At 37.7% G+C, this 26,778-nt stretch overlaps 2 protein-coding genes across 7 annotated transcripts; one reads left to right on the top strand and one right to left on the bottom strand.

Moving 5' to 3' along the window:
- Positions 1 to 65: 65 nt before the first annotated feature.
- Positions 66 to 7,447, bottom strand: UFD1 (ubiquitin recognition factor in ER associated degradation 1). Of its 5 annotated transcripts, none has more exons than XM_086623295.1 (12): positions 7,247 to 7,447; positions 6,649 to 6,736; positions 5,928 to 5,960; positions 4,980 to 5,101; positions 4,497 to 4,627; positions 4,039 to 4,111; positions 3,267 to 3,335; positions 2,670 to 2,735; positions 2,314 to 2,361; positions 1,852 to 1,940; positions 1,011 to 1,092; positions 66 to 587 (listed from the first exon to the last, which is right to left on the bottom strand). In XM_086623295.1, the coding sequence occupies exons 1-12, from the start codon at positions 7,445 to 7,447 to the stop codon at positions 513 to 515; spliced, it is 1,077 nt and encodes a 358-aa protein (XP_086479421.1). In that variant the 3' UTR covers positions 66 to 512. The 5 variants fall into 5 exon arrangements, with proteins under 5 accessions (XP_086479421.1, XP_086479425.1, XP_086479422.1 ...); XM_086623299.1 differs by having other exon boundaries at positions 6,649 to 6,781; positions 7,247 to 7,287; XM_086623296.1 differs by lacking the exon at positions 7,247 to 7,447 and adding an exon at positions 7,001 to 7,024 and having other exon boundaries at positions 6,649 to 6,781.
- A 454-nt stretch (positions 7,448 to 7,901) lies between these two features.
- CDC45 (cell division cycle 45) lies at positions 7,902 to 19,913 on the top strand. 2 transcript variants are annotated; one of them, XM_086623375.1, is made up of 18 exons: positions 7,902 to 7,952; positions 8,872 to 8,931; positions 9,213 to 9,305; positions 9,743 to 9,880; positions 10,430 to 10,573; positions 12,062 to 12,117; positions 12,756 to 12,804; positions 13,612 to 13,673; positions 14,046 to 14,096; positions 14,923 to 15,042; positions 15,434 to 15,565; positions 15,957 to 16,055; positions 16,318 to 16,479; positions 16,682 to 16,820; positions 17,159 to 17,242; positions 18,460 to 18,578; positions 19,047 to 19,123; positions 19,849 to 19,913. In XM_086623375.1, the coding sequence occupies exons 1-18, from the start codon at positions 7,902 to 7,904 to the stop codon at positions 19,911 to 19,913; spliced, it is 1,701 nt and encodes a 566-aa protein (XP_086479501.1). The 2 variants fall into 2 exon arrangements, with proteins under 2 accessions (XP_086479501.1, XP_086479502.1); XM_086623376.1 differs by lacking the exon at positions 9,743 to 9,880.
- Positions 19,914 to 26,778: the final 6,865 nt, after the last annotated feature.

Below are 26,778 nucleotides of genomic sequence, written 5' to 3' on the forward strand. Positions count from 1 at the left end.
ACAGGGGGATTGCCTAGAAGGATTTAACCCAACACCTGAAGCTAAGATCAAGGAGACTCCCTGCACAAAAGTCTTAAGGCCCAAGTGTTAGCCTCCACTTGCAACACACCAAAACGCTTACCTGAAATTGTGGCAAAATATATTAAGAGGGAGGAAAATATCAAGCACAGAGCAACAAGAGACCCTCATCACTCAGGATGCAAGAGGGAAGGATGTAGTCTAAGAACTGGACCTTTTCGTAAGGTAGACCTCATTAGTTTTACTCCTCAGGTTAACGAGGGATATACTTTCCCTCTTTACAACACATACATAGAACTCCTTCAGAATTCCTAGAACTTAATTTTCAACTGAAAATTAAGACAGTCTGACAGCTCCAGTTTTTAACATGAAACCCAAACCAGTAAAAGTTCCGGTGTTGCAAAACACTCTTTCCCCTCAACTGCAATAACTAAGATCCAATATGCTGCAATTGTTATTTTATTTTCCTCCTAACTGACTAAAGGTAGCACAGCTTAGGGTTTTCTTCCCTTTTTGCGCAGGGACTGGCCTTCTCCTGAAAAGGCAATAAACCGGCTTCCAGATTCATCCTGGAAAAGGAAAGAAGGGAAAAAGAGTTTGTTACTTCTTTGCTCACTGCTTGTGTGTGATGAAAGCTGAACAATCATTAGAAAGAACATTCCACCATAGCAGCAACTGACTGTAGACATTTCTCATCCTTAATCTACATAATAACCACTTTCTTCCTGAAAATAAAATACAAGCATTTCAGTGACCTTTCAGCCAACTGAAACAAGTCTGCACTGGCTTATTAAACTTCTATCAGGCCAATCTTTTATATCAGTAAGCAAGGACATTGGAAGTTGCTTTCATCCAACTCAAACTGCTTTTTAAGTACCACCACTTTTTAACATGAAGTGTGCTGTGAAAAATCAAGTATGGAGAGGGGAGCCACAAACTTGGACAGCAGTTCTGATTCTGCGCAAAACTGGGAAGGATCCAGCTTTATTTACCTCTTCAACCTTCTTAACTAGTGGACGTGAGTTTCTAATAAACGTGATTCTACCAATCTTGAAGTCATAGTTGGGTATTCCTCTGGAAAAGAAGAATAAAAATATTACCAAAGAAGTTTTACACCTACCATCCAACTGAACACAGTGAGACCTATTCTATGTCTGTCAATATTGTAGCAACACTGGCTGCAAGTTTTCATTACCAAATAATCCTAGAGTTAAACCACTGAACTGTTTTCTGAAGATAGGCATACATTGCACGAAGTAAATAATCAGATACTAGAGCTGCTGAAGAAGCTTGGCTGTGGGCACGATTCCACGTAGCCCATGGTTTCCACAGGGCTATGGACATGCTTTTCCAAAAGGGTTCAAGTTTTGCTGTGTAAAAAGGCGTAAACGACAGAACATCACAGGAACAACATCCTTGCACGCTTCAACTAAGTCTGAACAAAACCAACAAACCCACGCATGGCTTGGCTTTAGTTATCCACCCAACTCAAAAAAAAAATATTTCACTCTATGCCAAATTTCACTTGAGAAAATTGGCAGGGCTCTGTGCATCACTTGGTCCAGCCCACCAGCGCAGTCTAAACTTGCTGCCTCTCTCTACTTGTCTTTTATAGATCCAGAGTTGACTGAGTGAGTTTTGACAACACTAACTCCGTATTCTGCATCTTAAGGAGTCAGGGACATCACACTCAGTCTACAAGATTAAACTATCAATTTTCTAAATTCAAACTTACGAAGAAGTTAGCTTCTTTATATTGCAGGATCAGAAAATAAAACAACTCCACTAAAACACTGATACTTCACTGCTGACAACTGAACGAAACAGACATACCTTCGAATGTCTCCTGGTTTAATTGGGGACGGACTAGGCTCAACACCTTTCTTCTTGCCATCCAATCTGTTCCCAGAACCAGAGAATGCCTAGGAACACATAACAAGTTTTAATCTAACCATATCTTGTATTTGAAAGCACACAGTGCAGGGATACTATATTCTGTAAAATCTTGCTATCGTTTTTGTTTAGTTATTTGATTCAGCGTGTTTCTTTTTGGTACATATAAGATGATGAATGCTGAGTGTAGGAGTATGTTTCAGTCTCCCAGTCATAGACTGCCATTTTAAGGACAGCAAGTCATACTGCTACTGGCTGCAAGCACCACAAAACATTTGCAGGTACTTGCCAGTTAAACGATGAGCACCTCTAAGAACACATATTCACATTTTGCAGTTGTTTGGGACAACTTTCCCTCACCATTTTACAACATGTAGAAACCAGCAGAAATCGGGGACTTACACGAAATCCTACGTCACTCACATATCCACTATGGTCTGCTTCAACATCCTGTAAGGGAAAAAACAAGTTAGTTCCTTGTGTTCATGTTGTGATATGCAGAACACATACTGAAGAACACAAACTGAAAACAGTTTCATGTAGTTCCAACCAAACAAAACTTCAGAACAATCCCTTTCCAAAATCAACAGTTGGAAAACAACCATCTCCTAAGTAACACAAGGAAAATTGTCTGGTAAATAAGGTTTAGTCTTAAGAAATTGTTTCAGGAAAAAAACTTATATTGGCACTCACTGCTTTATCACAAGCAAGGCTGACTTCTAGGGGATACCTTTTTGAAGAACAGAAACTTAACCTACTGTGGTCTCTTCATGCTGTGCACTTCTTTCTGGTTCTTTGTACCCCAAAGGAGCATCAAAATCCACCTATTTACATACAAAGCATGAAAACAAGCATGATTGATATTTTTCTTTTAATCACAAGCTTTTTACTACCATTCCTCAAAACTCCACAACTATCACTCTACTTTGATCTAGAAAGAACTGAGGTTTGCTTGTTAAAAATTTTAACCCAGAACTAAAAAGACTAAACCTCCCAAGAATTACTCTTAGCAGATAATTGAAAGAGAGCAGTAAAACAGCACCCCACAATATCACTGGAGTTTGAATCAAGACAAGGCTATTAAATAAAACTCAGGTTATAAAACACATTGAAGCTAAACATTAAATTCTAGGCACTACAGTCACCTGATGGTACATGAAGTGCAGCTTGAGACCACAGATGTGGTAACAAAGGTACGTAGGGTACTCTCAAATTAGTCATCTTCTCTATCCCATCTGTTTTTACCTTTCCTGCAGCATCAGAGGTGCTCGGTGTGCCACGCTATCAGAGCGAGATGCCCACTCCTTTTGGGAGGACACAGTAAAAGCAGACTTTCCACACTAGCATTAACTTACATTCATATCACATTCTATGATGGACACAGCCTTATCTGGTTTGGTCTCCATTACCCGAAGCTCATAGATCTGAAACAGTAATGAATATTTTAAGATTGCACATGAAAAAGCACAACTTATACATATGAAAAGCATATCTAAAACTTTCTCTTCAGATAGCTTCAAGAAAGCTGAAGTAAGTGCTCTTTAGGTTGAGGACTGGACACTGCAGGGTCTCTACAGAACTTGAGAGCAAAGATTTTTAACTTAAAAGACTGCTATATGCTGGAGCTAGAGAACCTACCTTTTACTGTGCCTTGCTTCACTCTTACTGTACCTTAATCTGCATTTTTACAAATTATGCATCTAGGATAAATTCTGTCCCTTGACTTGTAAAAACATCAACAGCACAAACATTTATTTTCTCGTGAGCCAAAAACCAGCCTAAACAGCAGCTCAGGAGAAGACTTAACTGACCCCTTTTTTCCTCCAATAGAAAACCGATTGCGAAATCTCCCATCTGGGATTACTTGTCAACAATACTGCACAGCTCTGTGTTGATTGTTTTGGCACCAACATGCAATAACTGAGCTTAGTCTACAAGCCTAAGTGATCAAATGTGCACATGTGCTGCCAAAAATACTCATCTATAAAACCTATTCACAAGACAAAGTCAGAGTACTAATGTGGTCACAATCTACCGAAACAGAGCTTACTTTTTCACATGGGACAGATTTTCTCAAATTGATGGTATCCAAACAAAACCTGCATGGACTGGTGTTGCATACTGTACCTTTTCATTGTAGTTGATGGCAATAACATCCCCAGTAGTTAGACAAGCAAAGTTTCTCAAAGCATTTTCTAATCTTCGGAGGATGTTAAGATGAAACACTTGTTTTCAATGCAACATCAAACCTTTAAAATTACTATACTACAAAACTGTGATCCTGTCTCCCAAATGGTTTAAAAGTCACGAGTACTGTACACAGCCTTTTAGTAAACGTTAGGGTGTACAAGTTCTTCTAAGAGACACTCAAACTCATTGGACTCTAAGCCAAGATTCATGCTTCTTCATTCCAGGCTATACTTTGTGCCAGCAGCTGGCAACATCTCTGTACGTAATCTCTCCACGCTTTGTTTTCAGAAGGAGCAGAAGTAGTTACCTACTGCCTGAAAAGCTAGCTTTGCTTCATCATTTCAATTTGGGAGAAAACTTTTGTCCCCTGCTCTGTAATTGGACAGGAAGGATACACAGCTTTGGGATTGGTGATGTCAAGAAAATCTGGACTCTGTGGCTGAAATTTAGAGTAAGTAGCAACTTGAAGATTAACACTCTCCACTTGCACTAGGCCTCCCTCTTCCAGTAGCAAGTTCTGCATCATCTGCAAGAATGAAAACAAAGATACAAACCACTATCAACATGACTGATGTTTTTAATTCTGTTTCCTTGCATATACCTATTTTCACTGGGGCCACCATCTTCCTTGAAAAGCACCAGTCTACCATGGTTTAACTTCAGGAAGAGAAGACTCAGCTGCATCTTAAAAATCAGCCTGCTTTGCTTACTTAGTTAAACTCTCATGGAGGGAAACCTGAGCTGCGACTGAAAGCAGCTGCAGGAACACGAGCAGCAAAGACACGCACTTTCAGGAAACATTCCATCTCTTTAATATTAAACTGGCAACTCACTAATCCTACTATTAGGCTTTGACAGTTCAGCATGAGACAACTCACCCAGTGTGGAAGGTAACATATACCCTCATCAGCCACAAATTCGAGCACTCCACAGTGCGTCATTCGGTCTGAATTTTTATTGGTCAGCTTAAACAGCATTGGGTAAGTAATATTAAGTCGGCCTGGTGAGAAAGGAGAAAAAATTTTGTTTGTTAAAAGCCACTAACACACTTCTGAAGCTTTCAGAGATTGAACATAAGCAAGAGAATTGGCCGGACTACAGGAGAGGATTCCCCTCACACCATTGTTCCCATTGCTCAAACTACAAATCCAGGAGAGAACGCAGATACACAAACGCTGTACTGCCACTGCACTTAGAGCTTTAAATGCCTCTCCAACATTTCCTCGAGCTCAGAGAAGAGCAGGCAGTGGGTATTAGCAGAGGAATCTATTACTGTTATGTCCTCCTGCTATTATTAGTTAGCTCCTACCTAATGAATTTTAACAGGCCCTGCCTATTTTAAAATTAAATCCTGACTACACTAATTTATCAAAGAAATTATACTAAGGCTAAAACTCGGGGGAGAGGGGGTCAAACTTTAGTTAAAAAGGTCAATAAAGACCCTTTACACTATTGACTCAGTTATCTTTAATTATCACTTATTTTGTCTTTAAAGTAATTTTGGCCCCTGACAACAGCATCCAGAATAAGAAGGTTGAGATTAAGAATTCACTAGATTAACTGTAAGCATTATACTGAGTACGATATTAATAGTTAATAAATATTGATTCATGCCTCAGGCAGCCCAACACTTCAGATGTCTGTACTTGAAGACAAATAAGCCCCATTAATTCTGACAGACAAAATACTTCCAAAATACTTTTTTTTTTGACTAATTAGTCTCCTATTCTCTATTTAAGTCAGATTTTCACTAAAATATTGTAGTATCTGCTTACACATTTACTCATATTTCTAATGTTAGAATCCAGAATAAAACATTCACTTACTGAGTTGATCCAAAGCCGATGGTGGCATAATTACTGCAGAAATGAATAAGAACGTACGATTAGGAAACGCATGACTGTACAAAGAGCACATAACACAATTTTATCAGCTCTTTCTCTAAAATCTTCTCTAAAATAATAAATTAATTTTTGAGCCAGAGATTTCAGCAGAATCAGTCATGACAAATACACCTGCTAGCATGGAGATTTCAGAATTTATTCAGAAAAAAAAAAAAAAGACGATGAGGTTTTACAACACCTAGTACTAAAGAAAATGTTTCCTAAAGGGAATTTTATTTATTTGGGCTTACAGGTGCTCTTAAACCGATGCCAACTCAAAAGAACAAAGCATTAGCCTGACAGCCTGAAAATTAAGTTGGCCGACTGTGTTTGAGCTAAGCGAGGTACAACGAGGGGAAAAAAGTCCTTAATCATAAATTTCCACGGCTCTTAATGGGCCTAAGATCTTAACATGAGCCTTTAAACGTCTTCTAATGCTCATAAACCAGAACTCACTCGGTAAGTTTTCTAATTACACACTAACGTCACAAAACCCTCCTCCTTTCTTCTCAAAGCCCCACCCAGGGTGCTCCTCTGGCTCCAGCCAGAGCCAACCGTACGTCTCCATGCTGTTTCTGCATTCCCGGCTAAAAGCTGCATCACTTGAGATTATTCACAAACACCCTTCCTACAGGTTATTAGTCAAAATAAAACATGCACATACTCTTCCCGCCTTTCTCCACATCTGACCTGTCATTAGGTCCAGCAAGCATGGATACCGAGAAGCATCGGTATTGCGTCGAGAAGCGGTTCTGGAAAACCCGAGGGATGGGGTGGTCGAACATATTAAAAGAAAACTGGAGGGAAAAAGAAAAACGACAGAACGAGAAGAGCGTTAATAGGTGCCTACAGCGCCCGGAGTGCCACAGCGCCGAAGTCTCCCCAAGTCCAGCTCAAACTACACCCAGGAGCCGCACGGCGGGTTCCCCCGACGGCTGCGGCGGCCCCTCCTTTCCCACACGGCTTCCGCGCTTCTTGCGCGACGGTTTGCGCGCCCGGCGCTGCGCGGGGCTCACACAATGGAAGCGGCGCACTTCCCGGCGGCGCTGGAAGCACGGCGCGGCTCCCAACCGAGCCCGGGCCGCGCGGAGGAGACACTGACACCCGCCCGCCCTCGGCCCGGCCCTCCGCGCCGGCGTCGCCGCTCGCCGGCTTCGGAAAAGCGCCTCGCGCGCAGGCAGCGACGGGAACCGCCGCAGGAGCGCGGGGCCCCGCCGCCCGCCGTGACTCGGCACTTCCCCCAGCCGCCCTCCGGGCCTCACCATGGCGGCGGCGCCGAGGCGCAGGGCGGCGGCGCTCGAGCTCCTCGCAGGACGCGGCGGGGCGCGGGAAGGCGGGCCGGGCCGAGCGGCTCTCTCGCCTGACGGAGCTCCAGCCGCCGCCGCGGGCCCCACCCCACGGCCCTCCCCTGCCGCGCCGCTCCTCCCAGCGTGCCGCGCGGCGCCCGCCTCCCCGGCGGCCATTTCGTGTGAGGGCGAAAGGCGGGATCTCGCGTCTGCCGATGCGGCCCTTCTGGAAGGCTTTTCTGGCCTCATGGCTCTTCTTCAGTTGCCAAGTGCTGATGCGGCCCCTCCCGCCTCTTCGTGGACTCACTTAAATAGCAAAGCAAACAATTCGCCCGCGGCAAAGATGGCAGATATGGCAACAAAACCTTCCATGGTGTTTCCGGCCGCGCTACTCCTGGGATTGGCTAGCCTCACATGAGGCAACGCCCTTTTCCCCAACCCCGTTGGCGAAGACCCGGAAAGGGTTGGGCAGTTGAACCAATCCGCTCTGCGGAGGCGGGACGGCTGCTTTTCCATTGGCCAGCACGCCGTGACGAGCGGACCAATAGCAAGCGGCACTGATTTGGCGCCCAGTTTGAGTGGGGGCGGTGCGCGGCTGCTGCTGTTTCTCCGCCGCTGCCGCGCCGCAGCCATGTTCATCGCCGACTGCCGCCGCGAGTTCTATGAGGTGATCGTCAGCCAGGTGAGAGCGGCCGGACGCCACCGGCGAGAGCGCGGTGCCATCCCCGGCGGCGGGCGGAGTTCCCGGCGGGGCTGCGGCGGTTCCCGCCGCCTCACGGAGCGGGGGCGGTGCTGGCGCGTCCCCGGCGCTGGCGGCGGCTAGGCTTCCCGTGGTTTTGTGAATCTCTCGTTTAATCACGAATCTTTTTAGCCTTTTCGATGTTGCTGGCCCAGACGCTGCATCTTCTCTCTTCTCCGAGGTTGCTCTTGCAGCCTGTCTGTTAGCAAGTCTGGCTCCCTTCGTTTCTCCCCCACAGTTTGCCTGCCTTTGTTCAGGGTGGATGTGTACTCTGAAGTGGTAACGTTTTTGTTGGACAATCTTCTAGTATTTCTACCTGTGAAACTGTATTAATGATTGTGCAAATGAAATAATTTCTCTCAGCTTCTCCAACTGTGGGCAAAATCTTAAATACAAAACAACCCAAAACGATGAAAACCCACCAGATACATTGTTTTGCCTAAATCAAGATTATTTCAGGAGTTGCCTTGCTCTTCTTTTTGCTACAGATTTTCCTTAGTCGAAACTATTCCAGATCTCCTGCTGAAAACTTAGGCCTTTCTAGACGTGATGAAAACAGTTGTAGGGCTGACTAACTGGCTTTGAACCTTCCAAGCTGTGTGCTGCTCATAAGAGTCTGAATAATTACATTTCCTCAAAGCAGCTGACATATTTTGCGTATCGTTTATATTTACAAGGATCTAAATCAGCTAATTTTGATTGCAGTGTCCATTCAGAAGCAATCCTGCTTTATGCTTATAATCATCCCTACCTAACTTTCTTACTTTCTGGTCACGCGGTGATCTACATGTTTCATGTACTAGCACGTTAGATTTGGCACCTATGTTACTATATTAATACTGCTATTCTATTATTTTTGCAGCGTGTTCTTCTTCTTGTTGCTTCAGATGTTGATGCGTTATGTGCCTGTAAAATACTTCAAGTAAGTTTTTGTTCGTTATCACTGTAAGCTAACGGTAAAAGAAAAAATGCCCTGGGATCCTTTCAATAGGTTTGAACTAGGGAAAGGGTGAAAGTTTAATCTACTTTTGTAACTTTTTTTTTTTCATGAGTTACGACACTGAAAACTGGTAAGTCATAGGTTTGTCGTTTGGGACGTCTTCAAGATAATGATTTGTATGATTTAGAATTATAGCATGGTATAGCATTGTAGAAGAGGTTGTTTCCCCTGACCTTCGCTAATACTTGTTTGCTTCGTTTCAGGCTTTGTTTCAATGTGATCATGTGCAATATACGCTTGTTCCAGTATCTGGATGGCAAGAACTTGAAACTGCCTTTCTTGAGCATAAAGATCAGGTGAAAAAATACTGGAAACTTTTTAAGATGTAGCTCATCTTACATAGACATGCACTTCCCTTTCCCCAGCTTAAAACGTCAGATCTTGAACTAATTATTATTATTGGTTACCTGAAAACAGTGCTTAAATTTTAACACACCAGTAATAAGTTTTTTACATCAGCTCAAACTAATATGCTAGAGTTTTGATAGAGTCAAATCAAATTTGCACGTGTTTTGAGCTATAAAAGGTGATGGTATTGAATGTCCAACATTCCCCAATTTGGTGTTTTGTCTTAGGATTTTTTTTCTTAGGGACATCAAGTATCAGAGAGTAAATAAAAGTTTTGGCAATCATGAGTGCTTTGGAGGTTTTGTAAAGGTGTTTTCAGTCTTCCATGTTTCCTGCTAATTGAAGTAAAAAGCTTTTTTTTCCTTTATTTTTCTTTTGTTTGCAGTTCAAATATTTTGTTCTTATTAATTGTGGTGCCAATGTTGACCTTCTGGAGATCTTGCAGCCTGAAGAAGATACTTTTTTTTTTGTATGTGACAGCCACAGACCTATAAATGTAGTGAATGTTTATAATGACACACAGGTAAACACTTTTCTTTCATAATAAAAATCTTTGCACAGTGTGGTGGTGGGTGCTGTAGTGCTTTTCCGTGATTTGTACATGATCAGAAAAAAAAATCTATTTTCAGTAATAAAATACATACTGTTAGCAGTGTGATAGTTATGAGTAGTAAGCACCTGTTAATCCTGTTGCTGTAAGTCAAACTGCTACAAATCAGAGGATGAAAATCCTCCAGAATGTAGCATGTTACCTCTCGGTATCTAGCAACACTTAGAATTTTAGTACTAAGCACAAATTATTTTATAACATTACTTTAACGAGCATAAAAAATGATAATTCTTTCCGTAATACTGTAACAAAGGAATATTATTTTTTTTTACTCTTATTTTGTATAAATAGTATGGTCTTTGTATTGAAAAGCAATATTATTGTTATGTCAAGAATCAATTATGGTCAAAATGAATTTTCAGTTTTTCTTACTAAGTATCTGAAGTATTCTCATTTGTCATTTGAAATACGTTTTAATCACTAAAAAAGATACTTTGTTTACAATACATTTTTTCTTGCTAGATTAAGCTGTTAGTTAAACAAGATGATGATCTCGATGTTCCTGCTTATGACGATATATTCAGAGATGAAGAGGATGAAGAAGAGGACTCAGAGAATGAAAGTGATGGGTCAGAACCTTCAGAGAAACGCAGACGTTTTGAAGAGGTGTGTTTCTGCTACTTTGCTGTGAAAAGAAGGACAATAAAACATTTGTTGTATATACTTTACATCATCATGACAATGACATTTGAGTTTAAAAATTATGTTCCATTACATCACAAATTCAAGTGTAAGGTTTAAAAATAGTCTACTACGACCAGTAGAGTTTCACATACGCAAAATGTTTATTTATCTGAGCCGCGCAGAAGTATTTTCTCCTTATAAAACAAGATGTTTTGAGTTTGATTACGCATAATGCTGTCTTTGTGTAAGCAGGGAACTGAAGAGATCTGTCTCTGAATATGTACTCTAGGCTTTGCAGTCTAGCAATATTTCTTGTTTAGATCTATTTTTCTAATAATTGCTTGAGAAAATAGAAGCTCACAAATAATTTAACAATACCTTTGTCTGTCCTTACAGCAGTAAATGAACAAACATACGTTACAGTAGACACAAAAACTTTTATTTGCCATATGTTATTTCTAGCATATTTTCTATTTATGCCATATAAGGAAGAAAAAGCATGAGTCTAGCAATATTAAGAGACAATTAAATGTAAAGATATTCTCAGCTTTAATACAGGTTTTGTATTATTTTTATATTAACATTGTACATTGTTTCCTACTAATCTGCGAGGGGCAATATCTTAACAAAAGCAGATACCAGAAATTTGAAGGAAAGTTTATAAATAGTATAGACAAAAGCTATTCTCAAATCTGTTAAATATTTCAGAGAGATTTTTTTTTATTTAAGTTTCCAAGATGACGATGTTATTTATGGAGCTTAAATATACAGTGAGTGCCTCTTTTTCTGAGCTTCATTGTCTCTTCTTTATTTTTTATCAGTATCATTTTTATGTTACAAAATGGCAGCATGCAACGTTGCTGCTGTTGAAAATACTGTGTACCAGGTCTTTAATTTGTGAAGGCGAGATAAGTAAATGCTAGCACAGAAAGGTGTCGTGACTTTATAAAAGTGTATTCCTTGGAAAAAGATTTTATAATAATACATTTCTTGTCGCAGCTGGAAGGCTTCAGGCGGCTCCAAGCAGACCAATGTTCTAATGCAAAGGCTTTAGGCTCTACTCTAAGGAAGGCCCACACTCCTCCAAGGCTCAGGAGGAAATGCCTCACCCTTAGGAGTAAACGCCCTGCCTTAAATAGTCAGGAGTCACATGGTTTGCTAGATGGGTCAAGGCTATTGGTCACTTGACCATCCATCTCCCAGAGTGATTGGCTGAATGCTACAGCACCTGTTTCAAGGTAACTTTCCCAGTGTAACGAGCTACAGGTGTTTCTTAGTTAGCCTGCACAGGGAAAGAACTTTCACAGGATGCTGCAGCAGCCAAAAGGTTTCTCCACATTTCTCATTATGCATTGTCAATAGGAATAATTATTCTTTTTAATGAAGATACTTAGTCATTAGAGTATCTGGATAGGTGCTAATCTACTAGAGTATTTTTTCTGGCTTTTTAACATCCAGATTAATTTACAGGATGTAATAGAGAGAACAATGAAAAGGCGACAAAAGCGAGAATGGGAGGCACGCAGGTATGTTTAACTTTTTTTTTTAATGTCGCTGGTATCTCTGTTTTCTTTCTCTTATTCTTTGGTTAAAATCTTGTTGACAATACAAAATCATGATGCTATGCTACTTGATTTGCAAGATGCTTTAGTTCTAACTTTATTCAGAAAGTGGAGAGAGAGATTTACTATAAAAATAAAACGTTTACATGGAGGAGAGTTGTAAACAGTCATTTATAAAATTGAGTAGGAATAAATGTATTGTTTTGCTTTTGAGTAGCTGTAGTGTTCTTATGTTGCCTATCTTACGGAGAAATTTGTACTTCTATTTTCTTCCTTTACATCCTGCTGTGGTCAATAGGAAAGAGCAGGAACAAATCAGAGGATTTGAATCAGATTCCAAAGAAAATGGGATTTGAAGAATAATGATTTAATGAATTTTTCCTTTTTACTTTATGAGTACATTTCAGTGTGTTTTCCACATTGCTATTAAAATCTAATTGCCTTGGACAAAAACAATTTCTAGCCCAAGTTTCATTTATATTTTGATTTGCTAAAATGAAATTTAAATACTATTTCACAATTCTTGGCTTGTATTTTTAATTTGATCCAATGACCAGTTCACCACTCAGTCAAATGTGGTTTGTTGTTTTTTTCCTTTTTAGGCGAGAAATTCTTTTTGATTATGAGCAATATGAATACCATGGGACTTCAGTAAGTATAAACTTGTTAGCCATAAAAACATAAGGTGCCAATGTAAAGGTAATTGGATGCTATCCAATGTTATTATCTAATAATACTATACATTATAATATTATTGTTATATCTTGTTATTTTGATGTCTTATTGTTATATATAAGACACATCACAAGTAGTTTGACTTAGCAGTTTAATGTTTTCATGTTGTGTTCATCCAATTTACCGTTGATGAATTAGATACATCATAGAAACAATACTGGCAGACAGCAGACAACTGACTCACAGTGGATAAAGTAATCTTAACAGAGGGGGGAAATGATAAACCAGAACTATTAACATTTTTGTTGTTTGATATCTTTAATGCTGATATAAAAAAATTATAATAGTGGAATTTTGTCGGGTCTCGACAAAAGTATTTAGCTATGCATGAAATGATTCTATGATTCTATGAAATATTCTTGCAAAAAGGCTCGAGCACGTAGGGAGCTTGTTTGCCTTTCGAAGTTTTCAAAGTGCCAGGGTATTTCAAAAATAACACTCAGGACATCAAACTCTTTCTTCTGTCACTTGGCCTCTTGTCTGATGATTTTTATATTTTAAGTGCCTCTTCATATATAGTGCAGGTTTTCAGAGCTATATAAAATATTTTTCTTTCTACTTAGTGTCTTAGAAGGTAAGATGCTGGCAGATTGTCAGACTTGAGTGTGATTTCTAGAGCTTTTGTGACATGCTAGTACTTGTCAAATTTAACTGTGTTCTGTCTATCTAATGAAGTGAGAGCTTTGTGTTCATTTATCCTCTTTTTTCTTTTCCCTTATATAGTCTGCAATGGTGATGTTTGACCTGGCATGGATAATGTCTAAAGACTTGAATGACATGTTGTGGTATGTTTCCATTATCGTTTTTCAGAGAGGCTGGAAGCTTAATCCAATACTAGAGAGAGACAAGATTTCCTAAAACTATTTGATTTCAGTATGAGGTTCCAGTTTATTTCGTGAGTGGATGTTTGTCTTCAATTGGAGGACACATCTGTGTAAATTAATTACAAGCAACCACCAGATTTTGCTTAGAAAAAGGGAGGATGGTTTGCTAAAGAGGGAATAATAGTATTTAACTTAGTTGTTAACTTTTATGTACAGTTGGTGAACAGTGTTTCTAACTTGTTCTGTTACATACTTAAAGGGTTAACTATAATATACTGTACTGGAATATTTTTTGGTTTAACTTTTTTCCTTTTCTTTTCCCCCAAATTTTAGGTGGGCTATTGTTGGCCTAACAGACCAATGGATCCAAGATAAAATCACTCAGTAAGAAAGATTTTTTAAAATTTATTTTTATTATAATTCTTTTTATTTATCTATCCAAATAGATAAAGTTAAGAGTAACTAATAGCAATTAATAGAGGTCAGGAAACATATGGGAATTAATATAATACAAGACAATTAATAAACAGTGACATTAAATATCTTAATGACTGAATGTGATCTGATGCCTTCCAAAAATGGAAGTCCAGAAAAGACTGTATTTTCCTTTCTTCTTTTCCTTTTCTACTATTTAGAATTTTGAAACTGGCTTTCACAAAATTGTAAAATAATAACTTCTGATCCGGGAAGAAATGGTGTTTACATAAAGAAATGTAGTTTACATAAATATGACCATGATACAGTTTTATGAAAGGAAAAAAAATTATATGTTCTGTATCCTCCAGCTTCCTTTCCAGTTTTAGTTAACGAGTTTCAGATTTTCTCTTTTTTTTTAACCTTGTTTCCTATTTCCTACCAGATACCATCAGAATTCTAGTAGTGTATGTGTACATTTAAATTCTGATGTTCTGTTGGCAATAATACACTGATATTTTTAAGGAGATAAGTGTAATAAGCAACTAATTTCATTGGTTAATCTATCTGTGTGTCTGTATTGGTTTTATTTTAACTTCAGTTGCCTGGTTATATGGCTGAATATTGGAAGAACATTATTTAACAAGTTGGTTTATTGTTTTTTTTAAGACGAATATGCAGTTTTCATACTGCTGACTGGCCAATGTGTAATCTTTAGGAAGCATTTTTTGTTCTCACAATCAAGTACAAAAATACACAGGAAGAAAGTGAAGTAACAAATTTGTTCTCATTTAAGAATGAAGTATGTGACTGATATTGGAATTCTACAGCGTCATGTGTCTCGCCATAACCACCGCAATGAGGATGAAGAAAACTCCCTGTCAATTGACTGCATGCGAATAGCATTTGAATATGAGTATCCTTGCATAAGATCTTGGGAAAAGGAACTCCACCTACCTGGTCAACCTCAGCTGAGTTTTTATCTAGGGAAAAATATTCCAGCACCATCTCTGCTGCTGAGAATGGAATTAAAAGAAATGGAAATTTGGATGTTTTGTTGAACATGAATCCGTCTTTCAATAGCTCATGTAGATTCAGTTCAGCTTAACCTTTCAGAATTAGTTCCAAGTCAGTGTTGCTCATCTTGTGTTATGCACACCTGCAGCTTCTAACCCCATCTTACGTCATACAGAGATGCAATATATAAGGGCAACTGAAGACGTAGCTGTTAGTTGTGGAGTTTTGTTACTATTTGTAACTTCAAATGACATATGTGATTACAGTTATTTTCCGTAATTCCTGTTCAGTCTGCGCCTGGCACTTTATCAGCACTGGTCTCTATACGAAAGTCTCTGTAACACTTCATATACCTCTGCTAGCCTCAAGCTTTGGTCTGTACAAGGGCAGAAGAGGCTCCAGGAGTTTTTGGCTGACATGGGGTGAGTTGTAAAAATCTGGATCTCAATTAAAGTATCATTTTTTCGATGAATTATAGGAAAATATTGGGAATATATCTTTCAAGTACTCAGCTGCTTCATTTTTAAACATGATTGTGGGTCTCTGAGTAGGTCTCTGAGTTGAGTTATGTGAATTGTGTCTTGGTGTATGAAGAATACTTCAGCTGTATGTCTTTACAGAATAGTAGATTAGTAAAGTAACCTGTGCTTTCTCAAATCCACTCTTCAGTGACTGATGAAAAAAGAACACAAACAAGCTTAGTCAGAGTTAACTTGAAAAATTATCTAATATTAAGAAAGTCTTATGAAAGGAAGGCAAAATATTTGTTTCTTCTGGCATTCTTATCAATGTGTTTTTTCTTTCTGTCTTTAGTTTGCCTTTGAAGCAAGTGAAACAGAAGTTTAATTCCATGGACATGTCTTTGAAAGAAAATCTTCGGGAAATGATTGAAGAATCTGCAAACAAGTTTGGGTAAATTGTTTTAAATACAAATGTTTTATCTGAAAATACTTCTCAATTAAGTTCAAATATTTTTGTATGAAGAGCATGTAACATCTTGTTTTAAAAAATATGTTTTTAAATTGACAAAGTAATATTAGGCTCATTGCAATGTCAGGGCATGTTTTATCTTCATGTCCTTAACATGAACGTACAGAAGAGATGGCTGGTCAATGTTGATAACAATGTTGATAATGTTAATAATAATCTTTACTGGGTTTATTTCATTTTGCAGAATGAAGGACTTAAGAGTTCAGACCTTCAGCATTCACTTTGGCTTTAAGAACAAGTTCTCAGCAAGTGATATAGTTTATGCAACAGCTTCTCTCATGGAGAATATGGAGAAAGAGGGGCCTGAAACAACTAATTTCATTAAAGCTTTGGACAGTCTGTCCAGGTACTGAAATTATGTCTCTTCATTCTTTTACAATTTTTCTCAGGAAACATGGGTTACATATCTAAAAGATGCATTGATGCTTCATAAGCCACAGAAGAAAACCCCAAATATCCCTGTGAATAGTGTTTAGAGAGATCTCACATTTGTGTGAAAAGCTTTATTTTTATATGAAAGTGTTTTATTCTTATTCTTTCTCTTGCAGGGGTAACCTGGACAAACTGCACCAAGGGCTGGACCTAGCCAAAAAGCAGTTACGTGCCATTCAGCAGACAGTAGCCAGCTGTATTTGCACCAACCTTGTAATTTCTCAGGGGCCTTTTCTCTATTGCTCTCTCATGGAGGTCAGAATTTTATTTTTGGCTGTCTCATAGTTGAATAACACTGTTTTCCCGACTCCTTAACTCAATAAGAATGACTCCATCAGAGTGGACCTATTTATTTATACTATGCATCAATATCAACATCTACTCTGAACTTCCTGAAGGAAGAGTCAGCCCTCTCAAAGGGGAGAGGGCTTCACATAAAAGTCGAGTGGGTGAGCTCAAGCTCCTATATTACAATGCTTCTTGTTAGTGTTCTTTGAGCCACGTAAAACTTTTAGACTTGTCAGTAGATATTAAAATTAAATAACTGGAAGAATCATCTTGGATTGTAATTTAAATAGTTTTTCTTTTCCTAGGGCACACCAGACGTGAAACTGTTTTCCAAACCAGTGTCTCTGTGCCTGCTTAGTAAATACTTACTCAAATCATTCGTCTGCTCTGTAAGTAAATCAAAAGCTTTTGACTAGCTAACTTCTGGCCTGTGTAGTAGTTATTGTTCTGTTGAATACTTGCAGTTGATGATTAAGAACATTACATGAAAATCTTTTTAATGTTTTTCTGCTAATTGGTTGGATAATTTTAACACATCTGTGAAAGCTGCTCTAGGAAAGGTATCTGCCTGGGAGACTTTGTGGCATTAGAAAGAGTTTTCACTACTAAGATACTTACAATCTAAAAGCTTTGTGTAATTTTGTAAGTTTTGAGGGAGCATATCACTAAATACGTACTTTGAAAAGTTAACCCGACACAAAAAAAGGCAATATTACAGAACTGGTAATTGTTATCTAAAGATTTTGGCATCTGTTTAAATAAAATCCTCTGATCTTTACAACTAATGTAACTGAAACTAAATTGCGTTTATCTTTTGAGCTATTAGTTATACAATTGGGATAAAAATTAGATGTAAAGATGAAGAATTGTCTTCACAGCAAGCACTTCCTAATTTGTAAATGAAATTTATGGTGGTCCATCCTTGTCAGATTGCATCTGTCTGTCCTCATTTTGAAAGCTAGACATGGTGAATAACTAGTCTGCCACTAGGAGCAGGACAGCGTTTTTAAAACTCACTGCGAAACATTTACCTTAAGATCAGAACACTTTAAACAAACTTCTGTTTCATTTACTTAAGTGTCTACAAATGTTATAATCTTCATAATTGTTTTTGGATTTGATTAAATTGCAAGATTTTTTTGCAGTTACAACTTACTACTGTGAAACAACATAACGGGAAAATAATTTTTAGAGAAGACTGTGTTTGTCAATTTGTTGTATTTCAATGTGAATTGATTATTGCAAAAAATTATGCCCTCTCCAAGCTTTTAGATACCCATACCTGCAGTTCTTTTGGTTTTTGCTTTTTCTGTGTGTTTTTTTGTTTTTTTAAGTGCTTTTTTTCTTCACTGTAAATCATATCTTGTCTGTCTATATAATTTCTGTGTTAAAATGGGATGCGAGATCAGAAGAACTGAAATTTCTATTGGTCCTTAAAGTCACTTTTGTTGTAACAAAGAAGGAGATTAGGAAATAATATAAAGAAACCACCTTTTGCATTATAGCTGTATTCTTAGATGAATGTTTGTAATACTAGCTCACATGGAGAGATGAAACTGAAGTGTTTCCTGAGTTTTGTCTAACAAAATGGTTTTCTGACTTCCAGACGAAAAACAAGCGTTGTAAATTGCTGCCACTGATAATGGCTGCACCAATGGATGTTGAACAGGGAACTGTGATCATGGTGGGGATTCCTCCGGAGACAGAAAGCTCTGACAAAAAGAAGTAAGCATATTGTTTAAAAGTTCTTACTAAAGGTTATCTGTAGACTTTTCCTGTCTCTGAAGCAAACGTTTTTTTCCTGTACGTATTTAACGCTGAATATGTTGACTTGATGTACCCTTGAAAACATGCTTGTTGCATATGGTGCATATGCATGAGATGCTTTGAGCGAGGGTACAGATGTTCCCCAGCTTCCTTGCAAGGTGGGTTTTTTTTTTCCCCTCCCTCTTAAGTATTTCTTTATCTTAAAAGAGGGAAATAGTTCGCTATATGACCTGTGATTTAATTTCTTGCAGCCTGCAATGTTTAGATTTTTGCACTTGAGTAAGTGAGGTGTATGTTGAATACATGGCACATGAAAAACATCTGGAAGACATTTTCAACTCTCAGCAAGAAAAAAGTTCCATACTCCTACCTTAGTAAACATATCCTTTTCTGTGATGTTCATTTGTATTTCTGTTCATCTTCTAGCTTTTTTGGAAGAGCATTTGAGAAAGCTGCAGACAGTACCAGCTCCAGGACTTTACACAACCATTTTGACATGTCGAGTAAGTAATGCTGCCTGTCACTTGTTTCATGCACCTTTAGGGGTCAGTGTTTACGTAGGCTCCGTAAAGCACAGTGACTGCAGGCAATATACACATCAAGATTGTGTTTATGATACACTATTCCTGAGTCTAGTATAAACACCAACTACATTATTTGTCAATCTTTTTCTAAGTGCCGTCTTGCTGTGCAGAAATTATAAACTACTAAGCAGAGGCTTACATATGCAGATGATCTACATTTTGCATTAGAGTAATTTTCATATGTGCGCTTCAGTTAAAAATCTATGAGATTATTTGTGAGTGTTTTTGTTTGGCAGCCAAACCAAGTATTGTATTGATGCTATGAGATGCATTCTTTATTGTCTGTTTGAAAAATGAAATATTTATGCAATGAGATTTGCCTGTCTTTGTACGTGCTTACAAAGATGCAGTTTTTAATAGTACATACTTATGTGTGCACGTTGAACATACAATGAAACATTCCTAGATTTAAAAAGTGGCAGCTATATCACACAGTGAGCTCCTAGAAATCAGAGTTTGCTGAAATCTAAGAGTAAAATAAACTATGTGCTTTGCATTTTGTCCAAATAAATAGTTTCCCTTTTTCCTTCTTAAAGTTGTCTGAGAATATAAATAAGCATACATGGAATTAATATTCTTCAAGTGTGACATCTGGTATATCTTTCAGTTATTTGCATCTTGTAATAAAATATTTCATATTTTAGTAATTGAACTGAAAACAGAAGACCGGAGTAAATTTCTGGATGCGCTCATTTCTCTCTTGTCCTAATGGTAAGACAGTGTAAGGAGAATTAACTAAAAAATAAGTTAAAAATCAAATTAGTAACCAAATTCGTATATTATCTGTAGAATGTTCTAAGAAAATGTGCTAACTTCTGGTGAAAATATAAATTGAAGATAAGAGATTCTTGCAATTGTTTTTGGGAGGCAACAGACAATGTACAACCAGAATTTTTTTTTTTTCTCCTTGAGAGATTTATTTAAGTTTTGTCATCCATAAGCTTCTCTTTCATTGTTCTTAACTTTTTTGTGGCTTTTTAACTTCAGCTGGAAAAGGAGCAGCTGGTTTTGTTGTGAAAGAAATCAAGATATTAGCTAATTGTAGTTGATATTCTTACTGACTTTTAATTATCATGGCTTGTTTGAGATCAGGATGGAATCTTGGCCATAGCAGTACCATTCTTGGCTTTGATATTAATGTAGAATTTGCATTTTTCTTTCGCAGTGTTATGGTTATACCGTATGTTAGTGTGTAGTTTTCACCTGGAATAAAGCTGGGGATATAAGACTTCATTTGTAGTTGTGACTGTTGGCTTCACACTAGTTCAAAGTCTGTTTTAAAGCTACTTTAGGGCAAGACACATTTTACTGTAGATCTGATGAGACTGTCAAATTGTTGCAATCATCTTCAAGTTTTGACTGCTTTTCAATGATGAACTATTTTTATTGGTTTGTGTGTGTGTTTATTCTGCAGTGAGGGGTGGGGATAGCTTGCTTTCTCCCAGAGAAGCTGCCAAACTCTTTTGTAGAGTCTGTTCAGACAACCTGAAAGACCATTTGAGAAAAGTACCTCATGGCTTCTCCATGCTTAGATAAAGATTTTGTCTTTAGTATTAACACGTGAAGTAATCTCACAATATTATCTTTATCGTATATATACGAAAGCAAGAGAGTAAGATGAAGAATTTGACAACAGTGTGAATGCTGATAGTTGTAGCCAAATGAAGATATGACTTAACCTTTTTTCAATGGGTGTCAAAGCTATCATTTCTTTCTTCCTCTGTTCGCTCAGAAGTTTGAAACAGTGGGTGAATAGCTGCAATTGTTTGTTAGACAGCATGGTCATGCATGGCTTCCAAGATTTTTACATCTCTTTGTTTCTTTCTTTACACTCTGACTACGGATTGTTTCAGTTTGTCTTCTGCCCTTGTTTCGCAGTGATGGTTTTTGGCTCCTTGTGCTGGAAGCTGAGGATCAGATGCTCTGAAATTATTTTGATGTTCCAAAGTTCATGGTGCTGCAGTTGTGATGTATCGTCTCGCTTTATCTTAAATGTACTGGTACAGGCCTGGACTGCTGGTTTTATCGCTCTTGGGAGTTCAAAAGGATTTTAACCTTAGCACACAGATATTGAATATTGCTTCTTTGTAAAGGTACCATCCTTGGAATGGCAAAAGGTGTCAACTAGGAGTATTTGGACTTCTATTTGTCAAACCTGCTTTTATGAGTAGACACGCTCCTGTGATATTTAGTTGTTGGCTAATAACAAAAAAACACAGGTTTTGAAGAAGTTCCATATTTATATTACCATTCAAATGTTCTTTTAAAATTGTCCTGAATGCTTTTTACTTGTTTTTTTAATTAAGAAACATTTTGAAACTCTTCTTGAATTTCTAGAATGTTGAAATTGTTTTTTAGTGCTATCAAGTTGAAGTCTTGTACTTTAATTGAAATAACTGTTTTGCGAGACAAGTTTTAAGACTTACGGGCTTTTAAAATCCAAGTACTGAGTGACTGCCAAATACTGAATGAAAAATCTGGGGAATTCTGGTGTCAATAAAGCATTTTTAGTCATGCATTGTGATACTATATGGCCACTTGCAGCTTGGTCTGTGAATGATTTCCCTGGAAAGAGTCTAAAATGCTGTGATAATTGTGAGTAGACTGTAGCATTATAAATATTGACAGACTAGCTCAATCCTTTTCCATCAAGAGATTTCATTTCACTTTGGTCATATGAAATGGTGTGGCTTGTGAGGCTTGTCCTGCTCTTCATTGCGTGGGTATGTATATGTGTATGTTTGGAATTCTTTTTCTTCTTGCAATGTTTGCTTGAATTCTGTGTGACTTTAATGTTCTCATGTATTATAATGAATATGTAAAGGTTATGTATCATTACATCATACTTTGTACAGACTTTTAATACAGGTTAATTTAATATTAGATGTGATTTAAATGTAGCCAACAAAGCTAATTAAACTATATATTTTTATTCAAACAAAATTGATTTTTTTTTTTAATGTTGTCATCCTATCTGAGCAGTAAAATCCCTTTACCAAGCTGCAATAGCCAAAAAGTTGTGCTTCCTGAGATAAAACATAATGCCACCCTTTGGTTTTGCATGTTTATTAGGTAGTATCGGCAATAAATAATATTCTCCCTTACCAGTGTACTTTGGGTTTTGTCTGTATACAGCATGCAGTAACTATTACATTTCTGAAGCAGATTACTGTACTTTAATTCTCTGGAAATGGAAACACACAAATTTATGTTGTTTTTCAAACTCTGATACCAAGCCATGATTACAATGTAGAAGCTTGGAGCTTATGTGACACTTAAGCACACTTATAAATATTTTCACTTTATCTTTCAGTTGCAAACTCCAGAGTGAGCCAAATTAATTTCCTAAATTTATCTTCAACTTATCTGTCACAAAAGAATCGCTGCCATTTCCACAGCACTAAATGACTATAACTTGAGTTCAGCCCTATCATATACTTAGTGCTTTCATGCTTCTAGATGTAAATATCAGACAAAACCATGGGTATGTGTAGTAGTAAATACAGTGTGCTTCAGTGTGTGAGACCGCCTTCATGTACACAGAATGAATAATATGTGCTGAGTAAAACAATTTTTACTTGCACAGTCTGCTTGCTCAGTAAATGCATAAAAGGTCTTGCACATCCTGGATCTCTGACTCTCGGTTCAGTGGCCATCTATCCAGAAATCCTAAACAAACAGCTAAATTCCCCATTTTCTTCCTGTACAAAACCTTTAGACAGGGGAAATAAGTGGTTTTAGGAAGGCATCAAAAAGCATAGGCATGTAACATCTCAGTTTAATTACTGTTTCTGCCTTTAGTTACATTTAATGCTCTTTTCAATAGATGGAATAGTTCTGATGGGTGCCGCAGCAAGCTGTGACTTGTATCTTCTTGTTTGGGGTTTTGGTTTTCCTGTTTTTTTTATTCTCTGCACTCTCATTAGAAGTTCTGTGTGAACCCCTTTATCTCACCTCATCAATTCTCTTATTGCTGTTGTATCCCTTATCCCTCTCCTGGAACTTTATGTATTTACTCCATTCCCCTTTCAGACCACATTTGGGTTCTGCTGCTACCAACTTTTCCTGCTGTTGTGATAAATACAGATCTTGCATTGAAATGAAGAAGGAAGTTGTGAGGAGTGGAGGGGAAGTGTTTGTGTGTTTGTTTTAGTAGGTGACTGTCATGTCTTGAGAAACAGACAAATTTTAAGGCACATACACCCTTTAGCTTCTGCATATTGTGCTGTGCTGGGAGGATGAGAAATGGGATAGTTTTTATGCTGGGATGTGTTGGTAACTACTTTATTGGCAAGTTCTTCAACCTCCAAACAGAAGTGTAAGCTTGAAGCTGTGGATCGATTACATGGAGAACAGGTTTCTCTTGTCCCTTCTTTATTGCTTTTTGGGTTTTGGTGTCTTCTAAGGTTTTCGTTTTCTCCAGATCTACTAGAAGTGCCGAGAATGCTTTTGGAAATTTTAGAATTGATTAGCTGTTGAACTGATCCCTGCCAATAGATAAAACTTCTATATGTCAACATTTTGCAATATGTAAAATAGTATCAGACACTCCTTACATAGTTTATTCTGTGATATATAGTTTGTAGATGAATATGTTAGCATCACTCAGAGAATCATTGTACAGGAAGATCCAAAATTGTGTGCCTAGTGTGTAGACACAAAAGCAGTTCAGTAAATTGGTGGTTTGAATGGCTCACTGAAACTGTAGTGTAGGTTAGTTAAAATGGTCACTTCTTCCAGTCAACTGTTGGACAGAGACTCCATGCCAAGAACTCGACATCTCTTCATGAAGAGACCATTATGCTTTTGATTTATTTGCCCAAACAGAAAATGTGGCTCTAGCGAGTCATATTAAAATAAATAGAGCACTAAGAAATCGGCTTACCCTCTTAGATGTATGGTGACATTCCACCTAGCCATGTCTGAATACAAATAGAAACATTCCCTAAGGATTAGATTGAGCTGCAGTAACTCTTTTTCCTCTACTGTGTTTGCTTGCTGTAATAGTACCCTCATAAATCAGCGCTTTAAATTATTTCTGCTGCTGCTAATCAGTTTGAGAGAACAACAAAAGCATGAAACAAATCCTTTAAAATGTTTTAGTTTTTTAAGAAAATATAATCATGAAAATCCTTAAATACCAAAGTACTGAAGTAGCTGAACAAGCTGACTAAATCGTACCATTCCTGTACAGTGATTCATGGCTGTTTTCTTTCTGGGGTTATAAATTTAGACATAATTGAAACTGCACAGTAAGGACCTCATTTAATTGGAATTAAAGTGAATCCCTTTCCCTGGAAGAATCGTAGTGACTTAATAGACTTGTACTTACCAACATCAAGGTTGTAGAGTGGGTAACAATTAATTCTTACTTCCTTTACTGTTTCTCTTAAAAAATTAAAAAAAAAAATTAAAAAAATTACAAACTAATGCAACATTCTTGTATGAATGAGCTACTGGGTCTATACCACTTTAACCATGGCAGTAATAGCCATGGGAGGACACCAGGGGGCCATTTAATCAGTATGTTGACCTCTATAATGTCAAAAGCCGGTGCTAGGGAAGAGTATAGAAACAAAGAAGAGTATAGAAACAAAGCAATTGCATATGGTGTTTGCAGATGCAAACACAATCCCCGTACTCAAGGACATCCTGAATCAGGTGTGGTTTCTGCGTATTTGGTAACTGTCAGTAGTTATCTGTGAACTTGAGTAGCTTCCTCCTGAATCCTTGTAAAATTCTATCCTGTGCAGTATTCTGTAGTGAGTAGATCTGCAACCTCACTAGATACTGTGCAAAAAACTACAACTTTTAAGTATTTTTTTCAACTTGTCACTTGCTAGCTTATTTGATGCTCTGTAGTCCCTACCCTTCTGTGTACTCATTGTTTTGTAATCTTCGTTTATATTCCCCACAATCATCTCTTGCCAGTTTGAAGAATCACAGCCTAATTTTTCCCTTTACAGGAGCTGTTCTGTGTCTTGATTACTGTTGTAGCTCTTCTCTAAATCATTTTCAGACAGGGGAGAGCAAAAACTGCTCACGATATCCAAGGTGTGGGTACACAAGTCTGTGCAATGGTGTAATAGTGTTGACTGCTCTCTGTCTCTCTGTTTAATAATTCTTAAGACTCACTTTGCTCTTTTGACAGCTACTGTGCACCAATCTGATGATGTAATCAATCTAGCTGGTGTAACACCAGTATCTCACTCATGACTGTTAATGGTCCAAAGTATTATCATTTTTTTTTGCCATATGCATCACTTTACACTCATCAATGCAGAAAGCAATCTGTTTATTAGTTGTTGTTTTTCCAAATCAAAGCAAGAGCGCAGATAGTCTGCTGCACTAAAAAACTGGTAATAAGGAAAAATAGAAGAAAAAAAAAAAATCCAGACTCTCCGTCACTGAATGATACATAAGTCGATGGAAAGAGTAAATTCTGATCATTTGGTGATATAAGATGGCAAAAAACAGTGGAAGAGTTTAATGGCAAATTAAAAATGAATAAACTCCATTTGCAACTTTAGAAGTAAAATTTTTTAGGAAGATAATGTTTTATATTTTCTCTGTTCTTGTTAATGGAAGTAAAGCCTCTACAGTGATTTCTAACAAATTCTTTTGCAAATAGTCACTAGTTTTATTTGCTATTGTAAAACTTGCTATATAAAGAACAGAAAATATTCCTGGGTTTAATATTTGGAAATATTAGGGGGTTTTGCCTTGATCTAGAGGCGCATGTATGCCTATCCTCACTATGGTTGATACTACAACGATATGGGCTCTAGTTCATGAGCCATATCAAATTTGGCTACAGTATCTGCTATTTCTTCCCACTACTCGTCCTGACTGTTCTCTTAGAACCTACTACTTTTATGGCAGAAGCAGTAAATCAGAGATATTTCAATGTCTGATGTTTTTGTCTGCCCTGTCATCAATTTAAGTTTATGTTATTAGATAGCAATCATCACTTTTAAAGCTGATAAGGGCTGAGAGAGATTGAAGTCTTAAAATTCTGAGTGGCTTGTGGGAGAGCTGTCATTTGTTTAGTAAAATCCAGTGAACTCTAGAGAAGGTGTAGGCAGCTGCCTTCCTGGTAAGTGGAATTCAACAGGACCAGAACTGTAGGTAGACAAGTCCTGGGAAGCATAACATAAATGCTGAAAGCTTGAGTTTGTACATTGCATTCTGTCATTTGTTTTGGAAGTGAAAGATAGTAATATACAGCAAGGTTTAATCTTCCTTGTTTTCTGAAATGTTTCAATCAAAAACGTTATTACAGAGGTATGTATTTCTTCCTTCTACAGTCATGAGGTTTCCTATGGAAAGATGTAATTAAATGGAGAGGAAGCACCTTAGAATTGTCACGTTTAGAATCTGTGATCTCGGTGTCTTAGACTACAAATGGAGAAATAACTCTGAGATGTTTCAGAACATCTTTCACGCTTCAGTTTCACTTTTTCCACTCTCGTTTTTAGGACAGTATTTCCAGTCCTCAGTTGTCCATAAATATGAAAGAAATAAAACGTAGTTCTTTCTAGGAGACATCACCCTAATCGCTAGTCTGGAGTAAC

This window comes from Tauraco erythrolophus, chromosome 19, assembly GCF_009769465.1.
Source record: "Tauraco erythrolophus isolate bTauEry1 chromosome 19, bTauEry1.pri, whole genome shotgun sequence".
Taxonomy (NCBI): Eukaryota; Metazoa; Chordata; class Aves; order Musophagiformes; family Musophagidae; genus Tauraco; species Tauraco erythrolophus.